A 26,168-nucleotide genomic window follows, 5' to 3' on the forward strand; every position below is an offset into this window, starting at 1 on the left:
CAGAAAAAGCAACTTTATAACTATCGTAAAATTCTTTAATATTGTAGATTTATACCGTTTATACATATAAATCCAGTAAGGAACTAACGGCAAGACTAATCAAAGAATTTTGCAACACTGCTTTTTCTGCTGAACGCAACTATTAAAGAATCTTACAATAACAATTGCAAAGCTGTTTTTTCTGCTGAATGCAACAATGTTCAAAGGTTCATTCGAGTCGCATGCTCAAACATGCTCCGTTGATCATGCAACGCGGACAAACTTCAAGACAATAGTTCCGTAAAGTATCACGTGGATCAAGAAATAAAGTATTAGGAAAAAACATGATTAACACTGTATTCTCTTCGCAAAAAAGAATAACGTTGATGCACTCACAAGGATATTTCACAGTATATACAACTCTCGATGTCCTTTGTTTTTCCAGATTGAAACTTTCACACATCGCACGTGCAAACGGAAAAACGTGGAACTTCTCGAATGTCGAACAGAGAAAGATCCGTAGGTCGACCGGTTGCGAGATGCACTTGACATGCGCCCGACTGTACTGCACAAACACACTGTCGGTCACATATACACGTATACATGTATGTGTGTATGTACTCGTTTACTAAAACGTTGCAACATTTTTTTCTCGAACTCACCCTCGTAGAGCAATTGAATATAAATAATTTGATTCATAAGTAAAAATCAATCGCTCGATGAACAGGCTGCATTTCGAAAGCCCGCATCGAAAAAGAAGTGTTGCAATCTTTTAGTTGCTTTTAGTAAAAGACTGTACACGCAATCGGTATGTGTACGCACCGCGCGCGAAATACAAATCTGTACGAATCCACGACGCGTGCGTGTGCGTGAACTCGCGTATCGCGCGCGATACTTCAACGGCGGTACTGGGCGATACCGCGTGACAAAAAGAGGGACCCATTTCGCGCGGCAACGGCAAATATGCGGCACAATGGCCGCCCGCTTCTCGATCGAGGCGACAGGCGTGCATCCGATGACCAGACGACTCCGACGAGCCCGACGAGTGCCACGCAACGCAGCTGAGAGAACCGGGAGAACCGCCGCGAACGACGCTAACAAGACGCGACAGAGACGTACTCCGATGTCTAAACTCGTTGGAGATAATTGTTCCCTCTTTTTTTCTCGGCTGCGATGCACCCTCCTTGCACTTCTCTCGCGTCGTTTAAAATTCAGAGGGCTGATATTAAATCTGTTCTTTTTAGCTTTTTACACGGTTCACATCTTTCCTCCTTTTCTCTCCATATTGCGGAATAAAAGACGAAGAATGAACTGTCCAAGTTCAGCTAAAAAAATAGGCCCATTTCATTTATCGTACGAAAAAAAATTTTTATTGCGTCAATTGGATACAAAATAAAAAAGTTCTCGAGTTTCCAGGAATTCTCTATTTCGTAAATACCCAATCAATACACTTAAGAAATTTGTCGTACGATAAATCAATTATTAGCCTAATGGCTGCGTTCAGCAGAGAAAGCAGTTTTGCAATTGTTGTAAAATTCTTCAATATGATTGGTTCATACATTTAGATTCAATGAGGAAATAAGGGCAAGATCAATCATATTAAAGAATTTTTAAAATAACAGTTGCAAAGCTGTTTTTTTTTGCTGAACGTAGAAAAATATTGCTATCGAGAGTGGTTCACTTGCACACTGCCAATCACAGCAACTTCTGTGCAAAGGGAGTTTTTTTTATTTTTTTTTCCTACCGCTGATTGGCTTGTGCGTAATTGATATACACCCACTGCCATCAATGTAGAGTAAAGCTTGTTTTTTTAGCTGAACTTCTTGCAGTTCACTTTTTTTCTTTCTTTTTTCATGTTGAAGAGAAAAAGAAAAGATAAACTGTGCAAAAAGCTGATAACCGTTTTTACTAATGCAGTTTAATTTTAATCTTGGTTCAATTTAACTTTTTATAAGAATTAGAAAAGAGCAAGTTGTGAATCAAGATTAGTCTTTCATTGATGAATCGAGCCTAAAAACAGATTATTAATTTTAATCTCAGTTTAATTTATTTTGTATTTTTGTCCAGATTTTTTTAAAACTTGGAATTTTCTTAGAAAAACAAAAACAAGTTAATTAGATCGAGATTAAAATTAATATACATTAGTAGAAAATGTCAAATAAACAACTCAAGTAGAACATAAAGTCATGATAATGTCATAAAGATGTCATCTCTCTTTCTCATTACCTTATTTATTACATAAATTCATTTATAAATGAAAAATGATGTCCTATGATATTATTATAACTTAATTATGACTGTTCTACCTGGAAATCTCTAAAGAAAATGGAATTTCCCCCCCCCCCCAAAAAAAAACGAATGAACGAATAAATTTACATGCTGCTAAGTTTCAACGCGGAAAGTTCCTCTCGTATAAAATACGCGTGGATATATTTATCGTAAATGGAAATCGATAACTTAATTTAAGACGGTCACGCAAAAGCGACAGATCCTTCACGTCAATTTAACATTAATCTAACTTGTACCTCTGTATTTCTTTATTCGTAAAAGAAGCGAGGAAGCACGATTGTTCCAGAAGCAAAACCGAACACTAATATCGCGATCGAACGATCGTCGTAAACTCGTTTCACCGAAAAGTGCTGTACGACGGAGGAAGGTGCTGGATTAATACAACACTGCCCGGTGCAGCGAGTGTGACGCGCGTCACTTCTGTTTATATGCAAAACGCACAACATGTCCAATGCAATTTCGTAATGAGATTATTGATTTTTTTTTTAAGAACCGTCCATCCGTCCCGCCCGCCCCCATCTCATTCTCTCTCTCTCTCTCCCTTGCCCGCTCGATACGTCTCCGTCCCGCTCCAAACTCCGCAGTTCGGCCGCATATCGCACCGCGCACGACGCACGCGTGCAGCGTCTCGCATAATTGAATACCCTGCACTCCCGGACGGTATCGCCCGTCCAGCGGCCGCGTATGCGAAGCTAACCAGCAAATTCTCGGTATAATATCTACATACCTCGGTGATTGTATTGATTTTCCCCGACAGTATGTAAATTAACGTACGGCGACGTAAGTATGCGCGAGGGAGAAATTCTGCGCAGTTCACGTCTCTAGGCGAACACTCGTGAAACAATTTAGGTTTAGATTAAATTTTAATCTTGGTTCAACTTACACTTTATCCGTTTCTAATTTTTTAAACTAGAGGATAAAGAGTCGAACTGAGATTAAGGTATAGTGAATTCGGTATTTGCATAACACTGGATTAATATATACTAACAATTGTAAGAGCTGCTATATATGAAAGTAGCAAAGTTAAATGCAAAAGCATATAGAATATTTTGAAAGATTAAATACTTAATAATGATATTATTAGCAGAATATACGTGGGTAGTTAGTGACTTTTTAAAAGGAGAATATATATTGAAAAATAAATCAAATTTTAGTAAAAAGTCATCAAGTTGCCCGTTAAATGTTAAAGTTAATTATATTATCATTGATTCAGATTACTTTGAATAAAGTAGGCTTTAATGTATTAATCCAGTGTAGTGCGAGTGTCCGAATTCACCATTAATTACATTTAAACGATGGAAATGGACGTTAATTTCGCAGACCTATAAAATGATTTATGATCTTATTAATTCAACAAGAATTTATTGATTTCTTTTCCTTTCTCCGAAATTATGTCGTTGATCTAATGCGCTTAGATTAGCAAATTTAGATTGCTAAATTTTAATAATACAAATATTTTTATAATCTTGCAGCTCGAATTTCATTTGTAATGTAAAAGGTAAAAAAGATAGGGTTAAATTCAAGGTAAAAAAAATTATTAAGATATCTATTAAGTACACGATTTATATCTGCTACCACATTGGCGCCAATCAAGACTGAAAGTTCGGCTTTCCCTCGTAAGTACATCCGAACTTCTGCACGATCTGCGTTGCTGCCCAAATGCCGCATTTTATACACGTGTCTATGCTTTTACCTTGTATAAGTTGTGCTAGAAAACCTGAAACAATTTATCCAGTTGATATAAAAGTTAAGCTTTCAATTAGTTCTCTTTTTATATGTAGTTTCTTTTATTGTCGTTGTATTTCAATAATATACTACGAGAGCGAGCGTGGCAAAGCAGATAGCATACTGATCTGTTATGCTTGAGATTACGGTTTCAAGTTCCGGTACAACCAAAATATTTTCATACGCTCGTGTCTCTTCTCGAAAGGAAGCGGCAATCCACCGAGAGTAACTTTGCCAAGAATGATTTTCTATTCTTAACACATCGTTCGGAATCGACGTTAAACTGTAGGTCCCATATGACTGTGTACACAATCAGCGTGTGTACCACAGGCATATAAGAGAAGTCACCACGCTCGGCCACGAGCAATAAGATTAAGAAGAAGAATCTCAATAAAGATATCATTACTATATGTATCTCAATAAAGTTATTATTTCCGCAAATATTTGCTATTATAACAGCGACAGATCCGTACTCACCACCGACAAAAGCATCCCCGGCGGCATTAGTATCTACAACTTTCTCCTCTGGCAGTTTTATAACAGGATACTCCATCACAGTACCATCCTTGGCTAAAAGCACTGCGTCAGTACCCTGTGTTATCACGACGATCCTTTTCCTCTTGTTATTTATCTTATCCATTTCCGATATCTTCAGCGCGATCTGCCTTCTGTCGGTCGCGTTAAGATTGTTAATCTTTGCAAACGTGTCCGCTTCTGTCTCGTTCCCGAATAAAATGTCCACGTAGGGAAACGCCGCTAGCATCGGTTCTTGGAAGAATTCGCATAGAAACGGTGCGCTGAGGTTCATCATGAACATTTTGTCGTTTTCGTAAGCGTGCTTGGCTACTGTTTGTATGGATTCGGGACTGACCGTTAAGAAAAATCCCTGAAATACAGAATGACGAATTTCATGTTTTAATATTTTACTGATTCGCGCTTTCATATACTTAAGTATTGGGAAATCTTTGCATTTACCGATATGTAGATGTATCTCGCGATATCTATCAGATGCTTGTTTTCTGGCTTTTCGATATGTGACTGTGAAAAGCAATTTGCCGCTGCCAAATTGGCGCATAGGGAGCGTTCTTTCCCCGTAATAAGCACCGCGCATGTCCCAGTCGGTTCCTGATCGGTGTATTGATAACGAACATTTAAGCCATCCGTCGTTGCCTTATCCTCCAGGATCTTGGAATATTTGTCTTTGCCGACACAGCCCATGTACGTGGTGATTTTCGGTTTTTGCAGAAACCACTGTAATACAAACGTTGATTATTTATAGTATGACTTTTGCCCATTTTTACCAATGTAGATTAATCTCAGTTTAACTCTTTTTTTTATCTCTTTTTGATTCTAAAAATCAAAAAAGGATGAAAAGTAAATTAAACTAAGATTAAAATTATCTATATCAGTAGAACTAAATTTAAGATTTTTTTTCTTTTACCCAAATAAATTTGGCAATGTCCTCTACATTCTTTAAAAGCTCACTCTAAAGAGTGAAAATTGAGTCTTTTTTAAGAGTGGCTCAATTTTTATAATCTTTAAGACTGAGATTTATAAAAGTCTTAGAGAGTGAATAACAATTTTTTGTGTATATTCTACCTACTTGCGCTACTCTCATAGTATTCTGCACAGATCCACCCGCAGTAAATTCAGCATTGTATAAGTCAATAAGCTCCTCATATAAAGGCTTGTGCTTTTCTTCAGCAAGAATGGCATTGTTGGACTTCAGATCATATTTTTGCAACAAGTCATAATTAACGTATGCTGAAATATCCAGGAGAGGATTTCCCATGCCCAGCAGCAACCCTTCTCTGAAATGTTCATTTGATACAATTTTCCATGCAATTTTCGTCTAGATCAGTCTACAACTTATGCCCGTTTCTACCAATATAGTTTAATTTTAATCTCAGTTCAACAAATTCTGCATGTTTTTCTGGTTCTAAAAATTATACCCATTTTTATCAATCTATCTAGATTATTAACTTCAATCTCGATTTAATTTATTATTTATCCTTTTCTAATTCTTAGAACCAGAGAAAGATAAGTTAAACCAAGATTAAAAATTAATCTACATTGGTAGAAATAGACATTAGAAAGAGTAAATTAAACAGAGATTAAAGTTAATCTATATTGGTAGAAACGGGCATTTAAATTTTAAAGGAAAGCAATCCTAGATATGCATTGCGCAATTTTATTAATAAAAAATTTCCTGAGAAACGACGATAAGATAATGCCAATCAATTTATTATCTTCGAGTCAGCTCGATAAGAAAAACGATATTGAGAAAATAGTAAAAACGCATACGGCAATTTCGTATTGCGATGCCATTTTAAAGCTCGGTGACGAAATCGCGCCTATGAAAATCGACCTTGAAGATTACATAACCTGTATCTTTCCTCTTGCCGAACGCGACTAAAATTTCCATGAGTGACTTCGTTAATCGTTCGTGCAATTTTTATGATTGAAACAAAAATTATAATATATGCATCATTCTTTGCAGACAATCCTTTCTTTTAGATAGCGAATTGGTTGTCACCGATCGCCGGGAGTAGTGGAGTGCATCCATGTGGAATGTCAAACTTAACCTTGTCCCGTAATAAATCCTGACTCATAACCTCCGAAGAAAAGACAAAAACGCATCTGGTTTGCTGAATAAATGTTTCTCGATAGAGAAAAAAAAAAATTAAAATTACGAAAAATTAGATGTTGCACTTACCGTAAGTCCTCGGCCATTTCCACGCAATTGTAGTTTTCAAGCGATTACGAGGAAATACACGCCAAGGATGGGATGGTCTGCTACGATCGCAAGGCGCGCCACCGACGCCTTCAGCTCACCGCTGTGCCGCTTCTCGCGCGTGGAAACTCAAAGTATCCAATGGTATCGACTGCTCGCGGTTGTTATCGAAGAAGTCGCTCTAACTCGGGATAATTATTGCCTCTGTCATAGCGGTGACTTATCGAGGGAAGGGATAAAAGAACTATGTAAGAACGAATAATGAGATCATAACTAAGCAGCCTATGTTAATTCATAATATTCAACGCCTTGGAAACTCTGTGATATTTGTAAATTTGTACACTTACAAACTGTGATGTTTGTAAATATTGTAAATCATTTCTCACATACTTGCTTAAAATACTCGATAATCTTAAAATTATTCCTGTACTCTATATTTAGATCCCAAGGAACATACCAAGTCGAGAAAATCAAAACGATTTTATTACAACGCCGTGAAAGTCAAAATGATTATTTTTTTACAAAATTAGACTATTGATTATTTTTTTACAAAATTAGACTATTGATTATTTTTTTACAAAATTAGACTATTGATTATTTTTTTACAAAATTAGACTATTGACGTTAAAATTCAAAATAGTCCTTTAGATTTTATCGTCTCTTTGTATTCCTTGGGATATATTATCTTAGTTTATCTCAGAAAAGTGGAACAGTTTTGCCTGTTTCTATCAAAAATAAATTAACTTGATCTCCGTTTCGACTTATTTCTTATTCTTAGAATTAGAAAAAGATAAAGAATTTAACCGAGAATAAAATTAAACATTGATTGACAGAAACAGACATTAGCCAAGAAAAGATTTAATGACGTACATACAAAACAAGATAAGGTTTAACGGCTTTTTTATTACTTTGCGCGATAAGTTTCGTCTTAATTATATGACTTGCAAAAACACAAACTGAGAAAAATGTATGGATTTAAACGTGTAAGATTATTTATTCCAGTGTTATGTTGCCTAGATTGAAATTTCGTTGATTTTTTTTTTTACGTCGAGATATAAAACGCGTGTAAAAGAAAATTTGTAGTATAATTCAAATGTACGCAATAGCTTTAATGTGTTAACGAGACAGTTAACGAGTTCTAGAGATGAAAGACAAAGGTCTTTATTGCTCAATTACACGCTGAATATTCTCGTCAGTCGACTTGGAAAGTTTTGTATGGATCAAATGGAGCGGCGACATCCTGCAACATATATTTCACACGAAACTTATTTACGGCACTATTTTTTCACGTCGATCCATTGGGATTAAATAATACGATAGCAAGCTATCTTTATACATAATTATCTTACCTGTGGAATTTTACTTACCGTTACGTATTTACGTCTAAATAACTTTACTTTTATTAGCAATAGAATAGCACAAAAATATTTAATATTAAGATTTCTCTCACTACATATTGGATTATAATATCAAAAGTGGAAAATTGTATAATTTTTTTTTATTTTGCATTATTGAAATAAATTAATTAATTCTTTCATACGTCACTACTTGTAAGAATTTTTGATTCATCAATTAATAAACAAGTCTTCAAATTTTTTTTAATGGTACATATTCGTTAAAAATATGGCTATAGAGATTCGATTATACGTGACGAGTTATAAGTATGTTTTCCAATTTTATGAATCTTCCTTTTTTTGTTTAGGGACGCTCACAAAAATTTAAAACATACTTATCTCGTACATTATTTATTTAAGTTGAGTAATAAAAAAGAAATTTTTCGGTATTCTTATACTTACCGATGTGCACTATCGAACGCAAATGGCAGCATGTTGAAAGAACCAATTTATTTCGATGCATAAAAAAAGATTTATTTCTTGCTTTTGATCGTAATCTAATATGTAATAGTTGCATTTTTTGAGAGAAATGAAGTGTTCTGAAAACCATAAAATTAGTGACAGTAGAACCGCTATAATCCCGTCTGAATTAAACTTTTAATGCAACAGTCATGAAAAATGAACTATAAGGAAGATATAAAATTACTCTCGTATGAATAAGAGTTGAAGAAAATATGGTCAATATTACCGCGAATGTTATGCTATCTTTAGGACTATCTGAGATCGAAGTATCCGATATTTCTCTCGAGATTTTACCCAGTTGACACCAATTAAAAGTAACATCTATGTTATAATGTCGCATTCAACAATCTAATTGTTACGTAACATCATGTGTTATATTTATATTGTTGAGTGTGAAATTACAACATACGCAGGGTGTCCCATAGGAAAACAGGTTACAACACCTTCCCTGAGACAGGAAACACCTTGTAGATATTTTTGTTACTTGTAGAGGTCTATTCTGTAACTCTTAACAACTGTAACTGTAGCGTTACAGTATCGTTAGTCGCAGATTTTGTACATGGTAAAAAAGCTGTGCAACGACATAGTAACGTTACAATTATTAAGAATTACAGAATAGGTCTCTTAGTTGGTGTTGACTGGGAGGGATCGCAGCGCGGGGAAAGTATTCGTTCTTACGATACCTTCATGGTCCCGTCGAGCGGAGACTCTCGAGAATCCGCTCTAGGGCGAGATTCGGCGTGTGTAAGCACATGTCGATCTCACAGTTTTGTCCGGCGCACCCTACAGAAGAAGATTCCTCTCGTAGAGATGGGCTCTCCCTTAAGAAGCGCCGCTTTTCCTAAGAAAGAAAACAGGACTCTCAAAGGCGTTCGGGTGGAACACGCGGGATGAATTAACGTGTCGTTTTTTTCTTTTCTTTATATTACTTTTATTCATTTTTCTTACGCGTTCGGAACAATATCGAGAGGCTGGACCCGCGTCTTGGATGCGGTAGCGCAATTCCGCGTCTCTATTACAGTATACATCTCTCATTCGCACTCTCCCCCACTCTCTTTCGATGTAGTTATAGAGTGCTATGATGAACATTACCTCTCGCTACACCATGTCGCTCCTCCATCAGACCTCTCGCGTCGCTTCTACTTGAAACCCTCTCGTCTCTCGAGCCTGGCACGCTCGCTCCTTCAAGGGTACATCCTTCGTAGACGATGCCGGCGTAGAGGGCTATCACGTCCTATATCACATATCATATTACAATACAGCGTGTTACAATCCCTGCTGCCGCGTTTCTATCGGTTTTGCGCTCTTTTCCGTTAATGCGGCAACCGACGATGACCGACACGTGTGTGTTCGTTTTCTATCACGCGAGATCAAGGGGTAACCCGTGTCCCGACGACGTGCGTCCGGTTTTTTTTCCGTTATATACATGTACATATGTTTTTCTCCGGGTTCTTGTGCCGACCGTGTCTCTCAAAAATCCGATGCACGGATCCGATCGGCGATTCACGATCTCCACGTGCCTCTAGTGAGAACTCTGCCGAGAGGGACTGGGTACATTTTTTTTTTAAATCTTTCTAAGCGCCTGCGAGGGTCTGTGCCGGCGCGTGTCCGGAAATGTAGCTCAGCGATCTAGCTACAGACTGGGCTCGGAACTTGTCATCTCGTTGAGCTTCTCGGCGGCCAGCGTGTGTCCCGAACCGTTTTGCAACTCGAGCTGCGTGACTTTATTAGACGACGTTGACGGCGACGACGACGGCAGCGGCGAGGGCGGCGACGAAGCTGACGACGACGGCGATGTGACGACGAAGAAGACGACGACGACGAGCCGGAGTCTCGCACGTCCACGTATGGGCTACGAGAGCGAGGCTGCCGACCCATCGGGCAGACCTTCGCTATCCGACGACTAGTCCGGCGGCACCGACATTACCGTAATCCTCGAGAGGGAGTATGTACTTGCAATACAGCGATACATCGCGTATCGAATATATCCGACGAAGCTCCCCGGTGTGACGACTCCATGCTCCCCGAGTCTTTTATCCCGCACGCGTGTGCTATACGCGCGCGACTCGGTATCGCAGATTTTCTTATTCCCCGCGTACCTCGAGCCTCGTCAAGTACGTCAAGCATACGTATCGCGGGTCTGGGATCCACACCCAAGTGGGTAGCTAGTTGCGAAGGGATAAATATATGCGCCAACAATACGAAAAAAAAAAGAAAGGAAGGAATGGGCTGTAATTTATAATAAGACTGTCTCAAAACCAGTTATGAGAGAGCATTATTTGTAATGTTTGATAATACTAAACTTAAATATCTTCAATAATCTCTCCATCTCTTTTAAATAACTTAAAAACCATCGACATATAGTACTGGACGGAGCATCGAAACCATCTTGACAGATCTAGAAAAAGATGGAACAATGTATGGGTAGAATACACTACTGTTCTTTCTTTCCTGAAACAAAACTTGATCAATAAGACAATAATAGAAAAAGAGTTCCATGTCCATATATTTACCTTTTTCTCTTAGGTTCGTCAAAATGAAAGATTAAAGAGATCTCACCACATGCTCCAGTATTATATGTCGATGAAACTAATGTCTCGAGCCAAAGACACATTAATTTTCTGAAGCTTTTGAAAGTAGACTTTTCGACTAAGCTTTGTTGGATGTTAGTGGTTCTGAGACATCTTGTATAAGTTCCTGTCGACGATCATGCGCCGAGGTCTCCCGGTGAAGCCAAAGTTAACGGGCGTAGACGCACTTGTTATGCACCGATCAAACTCCTCCGGATTCGAAATAGTCTACGTATTATCGAATAGCATCGGACAGCAGTTTGCTCACCACATCTCAGTATGGAGAGATGATCGAGTAGCGTGCCTGGTTCTACACATTCGTGTTCCAAAGTCACTCTGAGAGAGACTCGCTCGGTTATCTCCGAGGATTCTGCACGATGTCTCTTAAAGTAACTTTGGAGGGAAGGAGAAGTGACTGCGTATAAGCTACAGATCGTGGCCGGTCGCCTCCGTGTCTTGCCGTTGGTAGGATGGAAAAGCGATCTTCAGCAAAGTCCGATTTTGTAGACCTGCTCAACCTCTGAGTCTGCAAGTTTGACTGGTACATAACAATATGAGTATTACCATAATACAAAATCGACTTAAGATGTACAAAAAAAAAAGAGGAATATATTTACTCCCTCGTCTATTTACATTTCCGTGTCCGCTTGATACTTCTGGAAACAGCTTTAACTTTGGCTTTAATCGGAAGTTTATGCAAGAGAACGATAATCGCACTACTAAAGATGTGAATGCGGCGAAAGGATTGCAAATCTTTCCTCCGTGCTTATGGAATAGGGACAACAGATTAACCGAGAAGAGGAAGAACGCGTGAACGTCGTGTCAATAGATTGATGCTGTAAATATATACATATCTACAATATTCATAATTAGGTAATAAACATATCATATTTGAATATATATATAAGCAATTGAGTTTAAAGATGGGAAGACTGTCTCCTTCTTCTTCTCAGTTAGAGTTTCAATCTACAAACGATACAATCGCTTTCGACGAACAAACAGCCTAGTTCGAGAGAGCCAGCTAGAAAAAGGATTGAATTCTCAGTCACAATTTAAGGAGACGTCGTTCGCACGTATTTTAATATTTATTAAAAAATAAGAACTTGCAAAAACACACGTGAATCACGTACAAAAAAATGTACAAAACAGGTACTCATCTCGTACTGTTACTAACACGTGAGAAGGGTACGTAGCAGGCTTATATCGGAATTCGATATTATTTCCCAGTGTTCCCTTGTTTTAACACATATAGAGGAAGAATTAGTATTCCACATCCGTGTATGCATGATGAAGCGACTTATTCGCGCTATATGCTAGCTCGTGCGCGACCACCTCATCCGCGGTGCCAATTGTTCTGAAAACATCAGTCATACAACGAACGATTTCACTTAGTATTCGACGGATCTCGCTACGATGACCCTTAATTCTTTAAGACAGAGATAGAGGAATCAGAGATCAAAGCTGTTATAATTTCTAGACTTCAACTTTCGATGCCGTAGGTACACTGAAAAAAAATCTGTTAACAGCTACAAAATGTCGAGTAAAATAATTTCAATCATATGTTCAATTAATATATAACCAAAAATAATTTTATTTTTTTAAATATTTAGTAATTATTACCAAACGGTTGATTACATTTTTATGTTTAATAATGTTTATTAAATATTTAGGAAATTAAATTTTTGGTAATATTAATCAAACATTTAATTAAAATTATTTCGCTCAACATTTATAGTGCCTATTACCAAACTTTTTCAGAGAAAAGACCGTACAATTGCTGTTCCCAACATCCACAGCATCGAAACTTGAACATTACAAAACTATAACCCGTTGCAATTCCTGCTTTCGACTACTGAGACTGAAACAAGCAATTACAGAGGAGAAAAGAGAGAAACAGACACGTCTCGGTAAAGAGATATGCTTAAAGGTATGATCGTCTTAAAAACGAAGGAAATCAACAACGCATCAGTTCGAATAGATCGCTTAATATTTGATACGAATACGATGGTGGTTCGCGAAATAACAAGCAGATGACACACATAGATCATGTAAAGATTCTTCGAAGAACTATGGGAAATTATAAAACTCTCCCTATACTTTCAAATTGTTTTCTTTAAGATAATAAAGATTTGAAGAAAATGACAATGTTGCTGAGTTCAAAATCTCCTTTATTTTGTTGGTTTAAAGCAACACGTGAGATGCACAAAGAATATTACTTGGATTAGATAGGATGTTATAGAATCATCGGATAATCCTTTTAGACAAGCCAGGAAACATGCAAGTTGTTTTAAATAAAACAAAAAATTACAGCAATTTAGATTAGAAAAAATTTGAATTAAAAAACATCTTAAGCAATTAATTTAATAAAAAATTATATTCTCACAAATTATAGAAATACATTCGAAGTATGAATATAACGCCACTTATAAAATTTTCACTACTTAAAATTATTCTCAATTTTGTCACGAAATTCGTGTAGCTGGCAGAATATCTCTAAGTGATTTTGAAACATCCTATATTTATATACGAATGCTGAAATTTTTTCGACATCGGGCGTGCATCACGTGACTAATTTAAATTTCCCATTGACGTTTGTCACGAAGAAACCATGAAATCTGGGAATGATCAACGCACGACTGCATGCCCAACGAGCGCGAAAACATTACATTGTATTATATTATATGTGCATCTCGTTCCTACTTTTCCCACTCTATTGAGAGTAAAATACAGAAATGAAAGGCAGGTGAGGCTTCGAGAAGAATTTGTTTAACAAAACTGAGAAAAAAAATAGTTATCGAGCCAGGATACATGAACGTGAAATAATCCTCGATGCATTATGAAGAAACACTAATTTCCAATGATATTAACAATATAGTCTATATAGACGTCTATATAGACCAGGATGTCTAATCTAAATATTATTCACATATGCAATTACAATCAAATTACATGTTCAATTATGGTTGTTTAACAAATAATTTGATTAATTTTGGCTAAGTAATTGACAACTCGTAACTCTAATTGATCCCTAATCTACCAAATTATTGGACGGTCTGATTACATGACTAAAATCCAAATATCGCTGTAATTAATTCATATAGATTGCACTGTATCGCAATAATTAAATAAAAATTTAGGAAAGTAGAAGCAGTTTGAGTTGTTCGATGGAGGAAATATCGCTGATCTACCTGTGGATCGACAATCAGACTTGTGAAGGATGGCACAAGGATGGCAGCAAAGATAGACAGAGTAACATGAGCAAACACGCCGCGCGCGTTTCATATCGAGATTTTGACGAGGAATTTCATTTTTTTTTTTTTTTATTGAGAAGCGGAAACGCGCGCACGACGCGCAGGAAGCCAGCGATGGAAGCGCGCGTCCGATCGTACCCGATCAAGATTTTCGTGGTGCGACAAGGGAAGGATTTAGGGTGGTTTCCTGGATGGTTGTTGCTGGCAAAGGGTACACCGCGAAAGAGAGAGAGAGAGAGAGCGGTCGGTGTGATATAATTAAAGAAACACGCAGTACACGTCGTTTTTTTCTTGTGAATTTCACAAATACATGTTATTACATTTCTCTTATATTCAGCATCATTATTAGCAATATATCATGTGGTTATAATTTATTATAATCTTTAAGAAAAAAAAAAACACGGTCGGTTCTCAGCAAAAAACAAAAAGCGTAGACGGGAGAAAAAAAGCTTACAGCAAGTCTCTACGCTCGAACAAAACGGAAGTGCGATTATTACAGACTACAGCACGTCTTTTTTTGTTTACGTCAGAATTAATCCTACGTTAATAAAAAGATTACGTTACTATACGCTAAGAATAAATGTTCCGCCACTTAGATTTCCATACAGAATCGGCGCATCCTACCGGGTCTAAGTCCAATTATAACTTTTTTTTTCTTTTTGCAGCGAAGAAAACAGCGTTATGAAAACAGGTTTTCTGAACGGTCAGACCCGCACGCTACCCCCCTTTGGGGAAAGATTTCGGCAAACGCTTATTTTTTTCTTTCTTCTTTAAACACGGTCTACGTCTTCTTGATGCTCAAGAATACGCTAAAACCGCAAGAGAGAAAAATCCAATTTACATCTCTATAAATTATATATGAAAAATAATAAAATGCTTCTCAATACGACATGAATTCTATCACTTTGGAAGATGAGGCATGTTCTCAACTTTAATACTTTAAAAATAATTTCTAAAATTCCTCATTCAGAGACTTTTCTCTTCATCTCCGTTTCACAAACCGCGTTGCGGTTTTCGTCGATGGATATTCGACCACATTAATAAAATCCAAAAGAGAGAACTAAGAGCTTTAAGAGCCGACCAATCGATAAAACAATTTCTGACACAAAGCAAAGTAGCGACGCATACCCGTCATATTCCTAATATAATTTATCTTTATTATATTTTCTTCATATTTCCTTTTCGTATATATACATATACATATATACATATATACGCAGTGTATTATTTTTGATGAACAATTTTGTAAAGAAATGTAAATTAAAGACCTTACAATTGTCAGCGTATTCGTGAAGGTGTAACGAGAAGACGTAGGCCGCGCTAAATGTATACAAACGCACATGCACAATTAAAGCGATCTTTATTTTTCTTTTTAAGGGACCAACCGCGAGTACCGCTCTCGGAACGTAAGAATGCTCGCGACAGTGAATCTCGCATCCGTTCGACGCATTGAGTGAAATCGCAGTTTGTATTCAATCCATTTTGTTCCGTTTATCTCTAACGCGCGGTGATGTCCACGTGTGACGCAGTCGTGTAGGAGATTGACAATCGACAATAGCGGATCGCGAGTGTTCAAGTGTGTGGAGAATTACAGTGATATCACGCAGTACCTTCGCCAAGCGGTTGTTACCTCGTCTAGCGGTCCCCGCGGAAAGGTGCGTAACGCGCGTAATTATGGAGTCTATCGATTATTACGCAACGGAGGGATGGATGTGTCATCGTCACAGAAAACCCGAAAATGATCGGCGGATTCGACCGCTGCGAGATACGGCTCCACTGCAAAGCTTTCGTTGATCCTACGTTTTTTATTTTTCTTTCTTTTTTTTTTAAACAAGTTACAAGTTACAAATTGCAAGAGTTGTATTTGAGCTACGAGTCCAGTTCCCAAACAAGCAAAAGACTTTGAGGAAGGAAAAATGAAACTTCCTGTTCGAGGATAGAGAAGTGTCTCCGCAGTGGAGCCGTATCCCTTTTTTTTGACACGTCGAAGATACCTGACTTTATACAAATGTATGAGGGAGGGGTGCGAAAGTGGTCACAGTAGACAACAAGAGATACGAAAGGATCGTCAAGCCGGGAGTCTCTGGAAAGATACGAGGATTCGTCGGATGGGGAATGATAATTTTCCATAATTTTTGCATGTCTGTGCTATTTTCGGCTGGCTATGTTTCGGCTTTTTTTTCCGTCTAAATAGATCGCACTGCGGGTAGAGCACTTGTTTCTCATAGAGCGGGCGGCAGATCTTCACGCGTGCAGTTTGCAAGACGGCCAAATCTCGGTTCCGAGGCTTCCTGCTAGCGACAGACAGACCCGACGGACCGACGACCGACAGAGACCGATCCGAGCCCGACGCGACGATTTAGTATGGTGCGAACCGGCGCGACGGCGATGGCCCTCGTAATCCCGGTCTGGTAACCAAAATTATGTCACGTCAGTCACGAGATCGATGATGCGGATCAAAGCACGGATAGATATAGATTGTAAATGTTAAAGGTAATATATTTGCGTGGTATGAAAAAAAAAAATTAGAAGATAGAAAGGTAGAGTAATAGAGCACGTACGTAGAGTGAAATATCGTAAATAGTAGAGTAAGAAAGAAAAAAATGATTTAAAAAAATCAAGAAAGAAAAGGGGAGCGGACAAACAGCTCGGATAATACCTCGTTTTTCTCGCTAAACTTTTTTTTTACTGATTCTTCTGTTTTACGATAGTAGAAACATTCGCGCAACTTGCATTAGAATATTCAATTCTTTATCCGAGCGCTCTTCTTTATGAAAGATCGTATTTTGAAATATCTTGTGACGTTGAATGTGTTTTCAATCATTGTTATTAAATGATCTGTATAAATTTTCTTGCGAATCACGATTCATACGGAATAAAATGAGTTCCAAATTGATGATACTGAAAATCTACAGCTCACTTTTTATATGCTATAGATTTTCATTACTGTCAGTATATTTCAAAAGGTATAAAGAAAGTAAAAATGAATATCTAAGTGTTCAATGAATTTTTTTTAAACAAAAATATTTTCTTGGCACGATCGTGATATAAAGAAGAGGGCGGCTTAATATTGTTTCTAAATCTCGCGACATGTGAGGATTTCAATTTGGACGTAATATTATGATCCCAGGCACTTCACTCTACTTACCTACGCTCTTCAAACGAATCTCGGCTGAAGTCCTCGTACATGCCTCTACTATAACAGCGGTATAATAAATAATCGAATCTACCAATGAGATCAGATCAACATATACCATATACTGGCTCCCTTGTCCAAGGCTTAACTTTGTGAATTAGTCCCTGTATATACATATAGAATCACGTGCAAGATTCGCGTGCCTCGCCTAATATGACTCAGGATCGGGGACGGAATATTTTGTGTCTATTACGCTATACCTAGAGAGTAAAAATTGGGACAAAAATGTAATAGACAGGATATAACCCGCAGGTTATAGAATTACTAAATTTACAGTAAAATTTCCTATCACTCCATTACATCGGACATACAAACGCGTGCACGTGTGCGCGCGCGCACGTGTAGGCGTATGTACAAAAGAAAAATTTTAATCTGTTAAATGAATTTGACAAACCTTCAATGATGCATGATTAATAATCGTTCGTAGAAACTTGAGCGCAGAAACGCAATGGACGATTAACAACTACAAAAACCTACGACAGCGAAGTGCAAACAACTATCTGTACTAATTCGCTATCTGTACAACAACTCGATCGTGAAAGTGAAGGGCTGGCCAGGAGAATGTGGGATGTAACTAGTCATATGAGGCAGGCAGCGGTAGACTGGATTTTTAACCCATGCGACTTGTATTACAGCTTCTCGCAAAAAAAAAAACCAACAAGAGTATTATAAAAAATAAGAGCCATTTGCAGCCCAGGCTGGGATAGTATGGGGTAATGAGGTGGTAACGTGCAACAACAAATTCAAAGTATTTAGAAAAACTGAGAAGTTCAATTAATTCTGTTTTCTATTTGAACGTTTTGCGAATGGATTTACATACATGAAAAGCTTTGAACCTCGTGAGTAGAAGTCAACTTCAAGAGCTATGGATACTAATTTTAGAAAGCACGCGACAAACTGACAATCTCTTCGCGGAATTCTGATTCGACCGAATGTAGGATAATTTTGTAATTTATGATTTAATAAGATAATTTTTGTTTTGTACGAAACTAAGTGTATTCAAATTAATACATCAACTGAAACGATTTCAATTGGAAATGTATCTATTTGAAGTAATTGGTTACTTAATGAAACAGGAAAAATTACGAAACAGCAAGAAAAAAGCGATTTGCATAGTCTAAAACAAGAAATTCAATCTCACATTACAACTTGAAAATATATACCGCATAAGGAAAAAAATATACAACATTTTACTGATAGTAAAAAAGAAGAAAAATATATTCCCAAGATTTGCGCAATTTGAAAATACTTCCACTGTCATCAACATAACATCTTTTAAAATTTGTTAGGTCAGTACTTTTACTATTAAAATGACAGTATACATGATTTTAGTCAATTAAAAAAAAAAAGTATTTACGCATAAAAAAAATTGAATCGAGTTAGATTCAATCGAATCGATGTTATTAAGTTTATGTTCGTAAGTTTGTGAAACTTGGAAAGATTACGGAAGATACCGATATAAACTTACTGATCCAAATCGTCTGGAGAGCTGGTTTCTACTTACGACACGTTTCAAAGACAATCGATTCGATGCGTCATTCCAAAATCGCGCCAGCCCTGTTTGCTTTTCTTTCTTTTCTCTATCTACAGCGTAAGAGTTTCGTTTAAAATTGCAGAGCGCATCCTGGCTCGCGGTAGTGCGATCAAGAAATTCTAATTCGCATTCCTTAGGTACGTTTCTTCATCCCAGGCCTCCGCGCCACTCCCGGCTGAGTGATGTACGTAATAGGGAGCGCTTGAAACACAAAGGATTCAGTGAGAGACATACAGGCCAATTTCGCAGTTAATGCCATGGATCAAGAGAGTCTATGAACTAGGACATCCCTAGAAGAGCAGTCGACATGTTCAAGGAACAATCAGTCGAGACCCGGAAAAAAATTCAAACACCATGGGACGCAGACGACGTAGGCGGCTGCTATTGTATTTCTGACGCGGGTTGTTGCAGCGACAAGAACGAGGCGTGACTACTCGCTAACAAAATGAGTCAAAGACTTACTCTTGTACGACTTGAACGCTGACCCGGGACTGTCTCTCTAGGGTTGCCCGCGTTCATGGACAAAGATGGTACGCCTGAGGTGCACTGAAATTTAGAATGTACAGAAACGTCCAAGCGTCATATAATTAACATTTCACTACGACGGAGTCTGCACTCATGTGGGCATCGGGTCGACACTGGTACGTGTGTGTAAAAGTATTAAGTCTTAAAATCTCAAGTACGAGAAAGTAATATTTGCATAGACGATAACGATCATGCGTTGTGCCGCGCGATAACAATTGTCAGAGAGAAGAAGTTCCGTTTAATATACGACGATAGAAAAGTAAGAAGAGACAGAAGAGATAAAAAGAGTGGCAGTACATACAACAAAAAAATGTCGAAAAAGGACGACAGAGGTTTATAATGAAGTAGACATGAAGTGAATATTGTAAGACTCGCGATCGCTTGTCCATAACTTAACATTCGCTTTTTCATGGGAATAAAATAAAAAAATAAGGAAAGAGATATACTGTAAGGAGATACAAGCTGAAATCTATATGATAAGAGAAAGAAAAAAATGTGCAACAGAGACTAGAAATAATGTCGACGAATCACCGAAACCCCAATTCGCATGAGCTGTTAATCCAGCCTGGAACGTTCACAATGTTAAGTCGGACGAATGGGCAGTCGGTACGCCGGGTACCTACTCACCTGAACCGGCCGTTGTTGCCACTTGGAGGGGGTGATCGGCGGCTGAACATTCCATACTCGTTACCACGGGAGAAGCCAGTGTCACGCATGGATCCCATACCTAGAGGAGGCATAGGAGGCATTGGGTCTCGTCTTGGTGGTAGAGGTGGCATTGTCATTGGTGGAAAGTCTAGCCCGCACATGGTAGAACCCATGTCACTGGGCCCTGTCATACCCGTAAACCGCCTCTCGTAGAGGTCCCTGGTGTCCTCGAAGCCGCGTCTGTCGTAGTAGCTTTCATAATCCTATTAAACAAACGGAAATCCCAGTGGAAAAATTAATACAAGATAAGATATTCTCATATTGCAATCACCTGCTATCCATCAACATGAAGCTCATCGATAACATGGATGATCCGAATGTTTATATACACACACTGTGTACAGTATGTGAAAGAAACATTGGTAAAAAAAAAAAAAAAAAAACTTACCCCAAAGCGGCCACCACCCATGAGCCGGTCCCGTAGGAACGGTGGTGGCGGCGGTGGAGGATATGGATCGCGTCCAAACATTCGGTCCCTGTATCCATTCCTATCTGGTCCACCTCCCATCCCTCCCTTGGGGCATTCCTTCGACCAGTGACCGCCTCGTCCGCATCGGTAGCATTGTTCCGGATCCCCCATGCCTGGCCTCTGTCGTACTCGACTAGTAGATATCTGGACCTTCATCGGTTGTCCATCCACGATCTGACCATTCAGCTCCTTGATGGCATCGTTCACGTCACCAGTTGCCTCAAGATGAACGAAACCGTAGTTTCTCACGATGTCGCACTCAACGACGGTGCCGTACTTAGCGAACAGTTCGCGAACCTGCGGCGCCTTAGTGTTATCTGTAAGATTTCCCACGAAGATCTTCGTCGTGGGAGTGTTGGGTCCCTTGCGACTCTTTGCAGCTTCACATTTTATCGGCTGACCATGAACCATGTGTCCATTCAGATTTTGTATCGCATTTCGACCAGCTTCTTCATTTTCCATATGCTGCGTAAATAAAGTGTCACTCTGTATTATCAATTATCAATCCTGATAATCATATCATCGCCTGATCGTACTGATTAAAGTATTCGATTAAACTGATACAACACTTACCACGAAGCCATAATTCTTTACCACATCGCATTCCACGACTTTTCCATACTTCTCGAACAATGGCTTTATGTCCGCGTTCGAGGTCTTATCGGCTAAATTACCAATGAAGATTTTAAATGTGCCAACGCTGCTAAAACCCGGCATTTTGCGGCTCGTACAAGAACCTAATGTCACAAAGATGTACACATAAGAACAGAAATACCACTTTTTGTCTCTTTCCATGCAGCTTAACATAAATTTTTAAATATAAAAATATATAATCACTTATAATAAATTTATAATTAAGCTTAAAATTATATTGCATTTTCATTTTCACTTTTATACATTTAGCAGAACGTTAAAATTAAAAATAAAAATTTGTTTACGGTGGCGTCAATGTGAAATAATAAATAATTAATATTTATAGGCCCATAATAATAAATTATATTACTTCAAAGATGAAAATTTTTTCGCGCGACAAGAATTTTAAATAATTATTAAGTATAGTATCAATCAAATATTCATCTGCAGTGTGCACCATTGTGTTCCTGATATATCTAGCGACGCTAATCCATTTAGCGTACTCGTCCCCGCCATTTCATTCCGCCATAGAATTCGGCCGGGAGTTTAGATGCCCGCGCCGCATAGCGTTGCGTCGCTAAAACGAGGCAATATATGGAAGCCGGATAATACCGGCGGATGTGGATATTGATGCTAGGAATGTGATCCTCGTACAATAAATATTTACAAACATCCACAGGAAAAATACATCAATTCTAGCCGGCCTACGTCAACCTAAACACGAATCATTCCAGAACAATCTGGAAGATCGTGACGGCCGTTAGAATTTAATTTCAAGGTTACCCAAAACGTTAAAATCAGTTTTCTCGTCATTTTTCAAAATAACGTTCCACAACGTTCGCAGTTCTCGCGCAACCATCTCTTTCGCCCGATGGCGCAATCTAGTGAGACGGCACCTTTCTCGGCGACCGGGCGACCACTCGAAAGAAAGGAAATCAGAGTGACGCGATTGTTTGACTTCGATCCCGACGCTTGCCTTTCCTCCATCTTGCCCACGATAACCCCGACTAATTTACACGTAGCCGCGACATTCCTACGGCTTCAACGAACTTGCCTTGTGACTCGAATTTCAACTCATTCACGGCTACGTAGTTCCGTGTAAAAGGACGTCGTAGGAACCGCGACGACAGAGAGATCGTCACGACGATTTTTCGTCGACGCAAAAGTACGTACCTGCGTTGAACTGTTCACGACAGCGTATCGACGTACGAAGGGTTCCGCGTGGAATTCACGGGACAATAGAATCGTACGCGACTGGTCAGACGTGACGCAAAAAAGCGAAGTATCGAGGTAGAAGGTAGAACAATGCCGGTCCCCGGCGCTGTGAAACGGAAAGATCTAAGACGCCGCGCACACCAGAGAAACGCAACGGTAGTAATGGCGTCCCCGCCGCTTGCCGCGTCGTCCGCCCGAGCTCGGCACTAGCGCGTTCCGCAACCTATCGCGCGCTCGCCGGCGACGTGAAGATAGGCGTAGACGGAGCGCAGCGAGCCAATGGCGAGCGGCGTAGGCGAAGCCGTACGAGCCAATAGCGAGCGACGCCGGTCGAGCGCGGGAGAATTCAAACTGCGTTCCGTTCCCGCCGACGTCTCAAATGTTCAGGATACCGATCGAAATTATTCAATTATTTCCTAGATTTCTATTAAGTTTTCTGTGGCTGAACTAGTGTACACTTTTGGAACTTAAAAGTGAGAAAGATATAAGTTTGATATTTGTTTAAAACGAGAAAGAGAGTTCTAGAAGTCTAGTGCATGAACAGAAACCAGACCAATGGTGTTTTCTGGGGAAAATGGAATAATTCCGAAAATACATTCCGACTTTGTTCCATGATAGGTGCCCAGTTCAATTAAAAGTATCGAGCCTCGCTGCGATCCTTGCGTGTGCCAAACGGAGCGGGAAGAGCGAATATAGCCTGGACGCATCCGCTTCCCACGATTCCCTACGTTACCTTTTTCCATTGCGTGATTGACGGATATATATTCGGTCTCTCAGGGACAGAGATAAAGGATATTTATAGCATTTCTTAATAAATAAGGGCCCCGATGCAACAAACCAGAAATTAAACACAAGGAAGAAATTAGGAGCAATGAATTTATCATATTTTTCCTAGCATGGGTTCGTATATGTTGAAACTTATATATCTATTCCCAATTTTACGAAAATACTGAGAAAATCTATAATATATATGTGTATTATTGTATACATTTTGTAGTATTATAAATTAAAATTTGACTTTCATAACAAAAGCAACATCAAATTCTATACAAAAATAATAAGAATTTATTATTCATTCAGTTTAATAAATATTTATTGCATTATATGCAACTTTCGGTGCATTCAATTACGATAAAACTCGGACGCGATACTTTTAGGAATACAAGCCCTAGTTCTTTGTGTCTAAACTCTCAGAACTTTTTGTATATGTATGTATTATCATATAAATGAGCAGAAATATGAAGATTTTAAAATTGAAATTTGACTTTCATAACGAAAGCAACATCAAATCCCATACAAAAATTATTATTATTATTCATTCAATTTGATACATATTTATAGCATTATATGCAGCGTTCGGTGTATTCAATCACGTTAATACTTGCATGCAGTATTTTTAGAAATAACGTCAGCGTATGACGGTGCGCTTTACCCGCCTCCTTAATGCCGAATTTTCATGAAGCCAGCCAAAAAACACGATGAGTCATTTGCTCGATTATTGATTTTCCAGTAAGGGTAACAGAAGAAACAGACAGTTTGTCGCTTTGCTATTTAATCCTCCGGCAACATAAATTTGTACTCTTCGTCAGCAATAGGGGTCTTCCAGAAGCAAAGTAAATCTTTCTGTTGTTTTGTATTACATAAAAATCTGAAAAAATTTCTGGTATGCTTATTAAAGCTTTATAACGTGTTTTACCATTATAGAAGTAGGATTATAGTTTACTTACTTTTTACAGATTTAGATTATCTCAAAACAAATTAAAATTAAAATTATCAGACTGGTCGAATTCTAATAGGCTTTCTACAAGTCATTATCTAAGCTTCGAGTTTTGAGAAACTGACCAATCATAGTCGACTATTCTTATATTCGACCGTAATTAGTCAATTTCTTACAGCTTAAAATTTAAAGCTCAGGTAATAATTTATAATAGAAAGCCTATAATCTCCAATTCACAATCCTCATCTCCAATGCATGGTGTGACATAAGCTTAAATACCCCAATTGTTGGCGGAAAGTTTAGACTCCTATTTGAACTATTATTGAATGAAATTAAACAAACACGAATTTCCGGGCAATGTCATTGATGGCCGGCCAAAAGTCACGGATGACATGATACTTGTCACAAAACAATGCGCAATAATTGGAATCTTGCCTAAACCTCGCGTATTACCAAGTATTATTAACTTGGAGGAAACGTAAGGCGACCGAAATTAATAAAGACTGCAGCACCCGATGCATATTTTCCTGCTGGATCGATTGTGTTTTGTCGAATAAGGGGCTCCACACAATAAAAGGAACAAAGAACAAGAATTTCAACCTACCAGAAATTTATTGTGCGGAGCCCCTTACTAGAAATTCTGTGTTCTGTGCCGAAATTCTGATAATTTCATTAAAACGCAAGCAATCCAGTAGAAAAAATTACCTCGCGTGCCACTGGCTTAACGGAGACGATACAATGCATCGATTGTACAGACTACAGTCGTGCCGGAATTCAAGGATCGTCTGACATGTGTAGCGTCTCGACCGTGAGGTCGCGAACGATACGAGGCGCGAACCGACGATGGAAAATTACCGCAATGGATCAAGAACGAACGTCCAAGAGAGAAGAGGATAGACGATAGAACTCGTCGGGCGCGAGAAAGGCGTCGTCCCGCCAGTCGATAACTATAAGGCCTGTTCTTTTTCGAAGAAAGTTTTAGAAATCGGTTGTGTATCTTGAGATTAAATGAAAATTATAAAAGTGAATGAATTCTTTAGAATATTTATAACTTCATTGCTCAATATTTAGTGAATTTGCTCATTTTTATAATTTTTCTCTTGTTTCAAGATACACAATGAGTGGCACTGAACTGATGTATACTAAAAGTCGATTGTGTATCTTAAAACGAGATGAAAATGATAAAAAATAAGCAAATTGACTAGATAGCGATTAATAAAGTGATAAATATTTCAGTAAAGTCTCAAAATATAGTTCATTTCCAACTTATAAATAAATACATTGCACCAATTCAGAAGTTTCTTCGAAAAATAACAGAATTTTAAAGGGCCGTCTATAATTCGAATAATATGAATAAGTCGGAAGTCGTAAGAAAACTATCAATCACAGTCGAATGTGAAAATAATCAATTATTATTCATCAATTTCTTACAGCTACACAATATTACTTCAACTGTAGTCTCCGACACACAAAAAAACTTGAGCAGTAAATCCTTAAATACAATGAAAAACAATAAGAACAGAGAATAAGAATTTCAACCTATCAGAAATCATGTATTGTGGAATACACAGTGTGTAAGATTTCAACCCGTAGAAATATATACTAGAATTCTGATACATTCTTTCTAATAGCTCGAAATCTGTTGTGCTTTGTTCCTATTTGCTTTCATTGTGTTTAAGGAGGTTGTAAGGCAAATGCAATATGTTAAGAACTACTTGAAAAAATTACAGACTATTCTAAATTTCATTTAATAATAATACAAAAAAA

General features: G+C 38.1%; 2 protein-coding genes across 18 annotated transcripts in view; both read right to left on the reverse strand.

The window, feature by feature from the left end:
* Nucleotides 1–3,627: 3,627 nt before the first annotated feature.
* Nucleotides 3,628–7,229, reverse strand: Adk2 (Adenosine kinase 2). Its single transcript, XM_018514768.1, has 5 exons — nt 6,710–7,229; nt 5,597–5,804; nt 4,969–5,244; nt 4,471–4,879; nt 3,628–3,985 (listed from the first exon to the last, which is right to left on the reverse strand). The coding sequence occupies exons 1-5, from the start codon at nt 6,724–6,726 to the stop codon at nt 3,858–3,860; spliced, it is 1,038 nt and encodes a 345-aa protein (XP_018370270.1). The 5' UTR covers nt 6,727–7,229; the 3' UTR covers nt 3,628–3,857.
* A 385-nt stretch (nt 7,230–7,614) lies between these two features.
* lark (RNA-binding protein lark) overlaps nt 7,615–26,168 on the reverse strand; it is a 20,401-nt gene continuing 1,847 nt past the window's right edge. The window contains exons 2-7 of one of the 17 annotated variants that reach the window (XR_001940348.1): nt 21,410–21,573; nt 20,756–21,301; nt 20,287–20,570; nt 17,553–17,600; nt 11,422–12,507; nt 9,436–9,817 (exon numbers count right to left, since the gene is read on the reverse strand). Coding sequence is in view for 12 of the 17 variants with exons in the window: in XM_018514874.1 (XP_018370376.1) it covers nt 12,414–12,507; nt 17,553–17,600; nt 20,287–20,570; nt 20,756–21,301; nt 21,410–21,553 (1,116 nt within the window). In the remaining 5 variants the exon portion in view is untranslated. Of the gene's footprint in view, nt 7,968–9,435; nt 9,818–10,001; nt 12,508–16,676; nt 16,813–17,552; nt 17,601–18,935; nt 19,336–19,596; nt 19,681–20,286; nt 20,571–20,755; nt 21,302–21,409; nt 21,574–22,642; nt 22,867–26,168 lie in introns of those variants that run through there. The other 16 variants (XM_018514885.1, XM_018514874.1, XM_018514876.1 and 13 more) reach the window with 16 other exon arrangements.

Source organism: Trachymyrmex cornetzi, unplaced genomic scaffold (genome assembly GCF_001594075.2).
Source record: "Trachymyrmex cornetzi isolate Tcor2-1 unplaced genomic scaffold, Tcor1.1 scaffold56, whole genome shotgun sequence".
Classification (NCBI taxonomy): domain Eukaryota; kingdom Metazoa; phylum Arthropoda; class Insecta; order Hymenoptera; family Formicidae; genus Trachymyrmex; species Trachymyrmex cornetzi.

What these genes read in the sequence shown, in the direction of transcription:
- Adk2 (XM_018514768.1), bottom strand. An exon ending in CGAGATACATCTACATATCG is followed by an intron (nt 4,880 to 4,968) that starts GTAAATGCAAAG and finishes TCTGTATTTCAG; the next exon opens with GGATTTTTCTTAACGGTCAG. An exon ending in CGGGGATGCTTTTGTCGGTG is followed by an intron (nt 3,986 to 4,470) that starts GTGAGTACGGAT and finishes AAATTGTTTCAG; the next exon opens with GTTTTCTAGCACAACTTATA.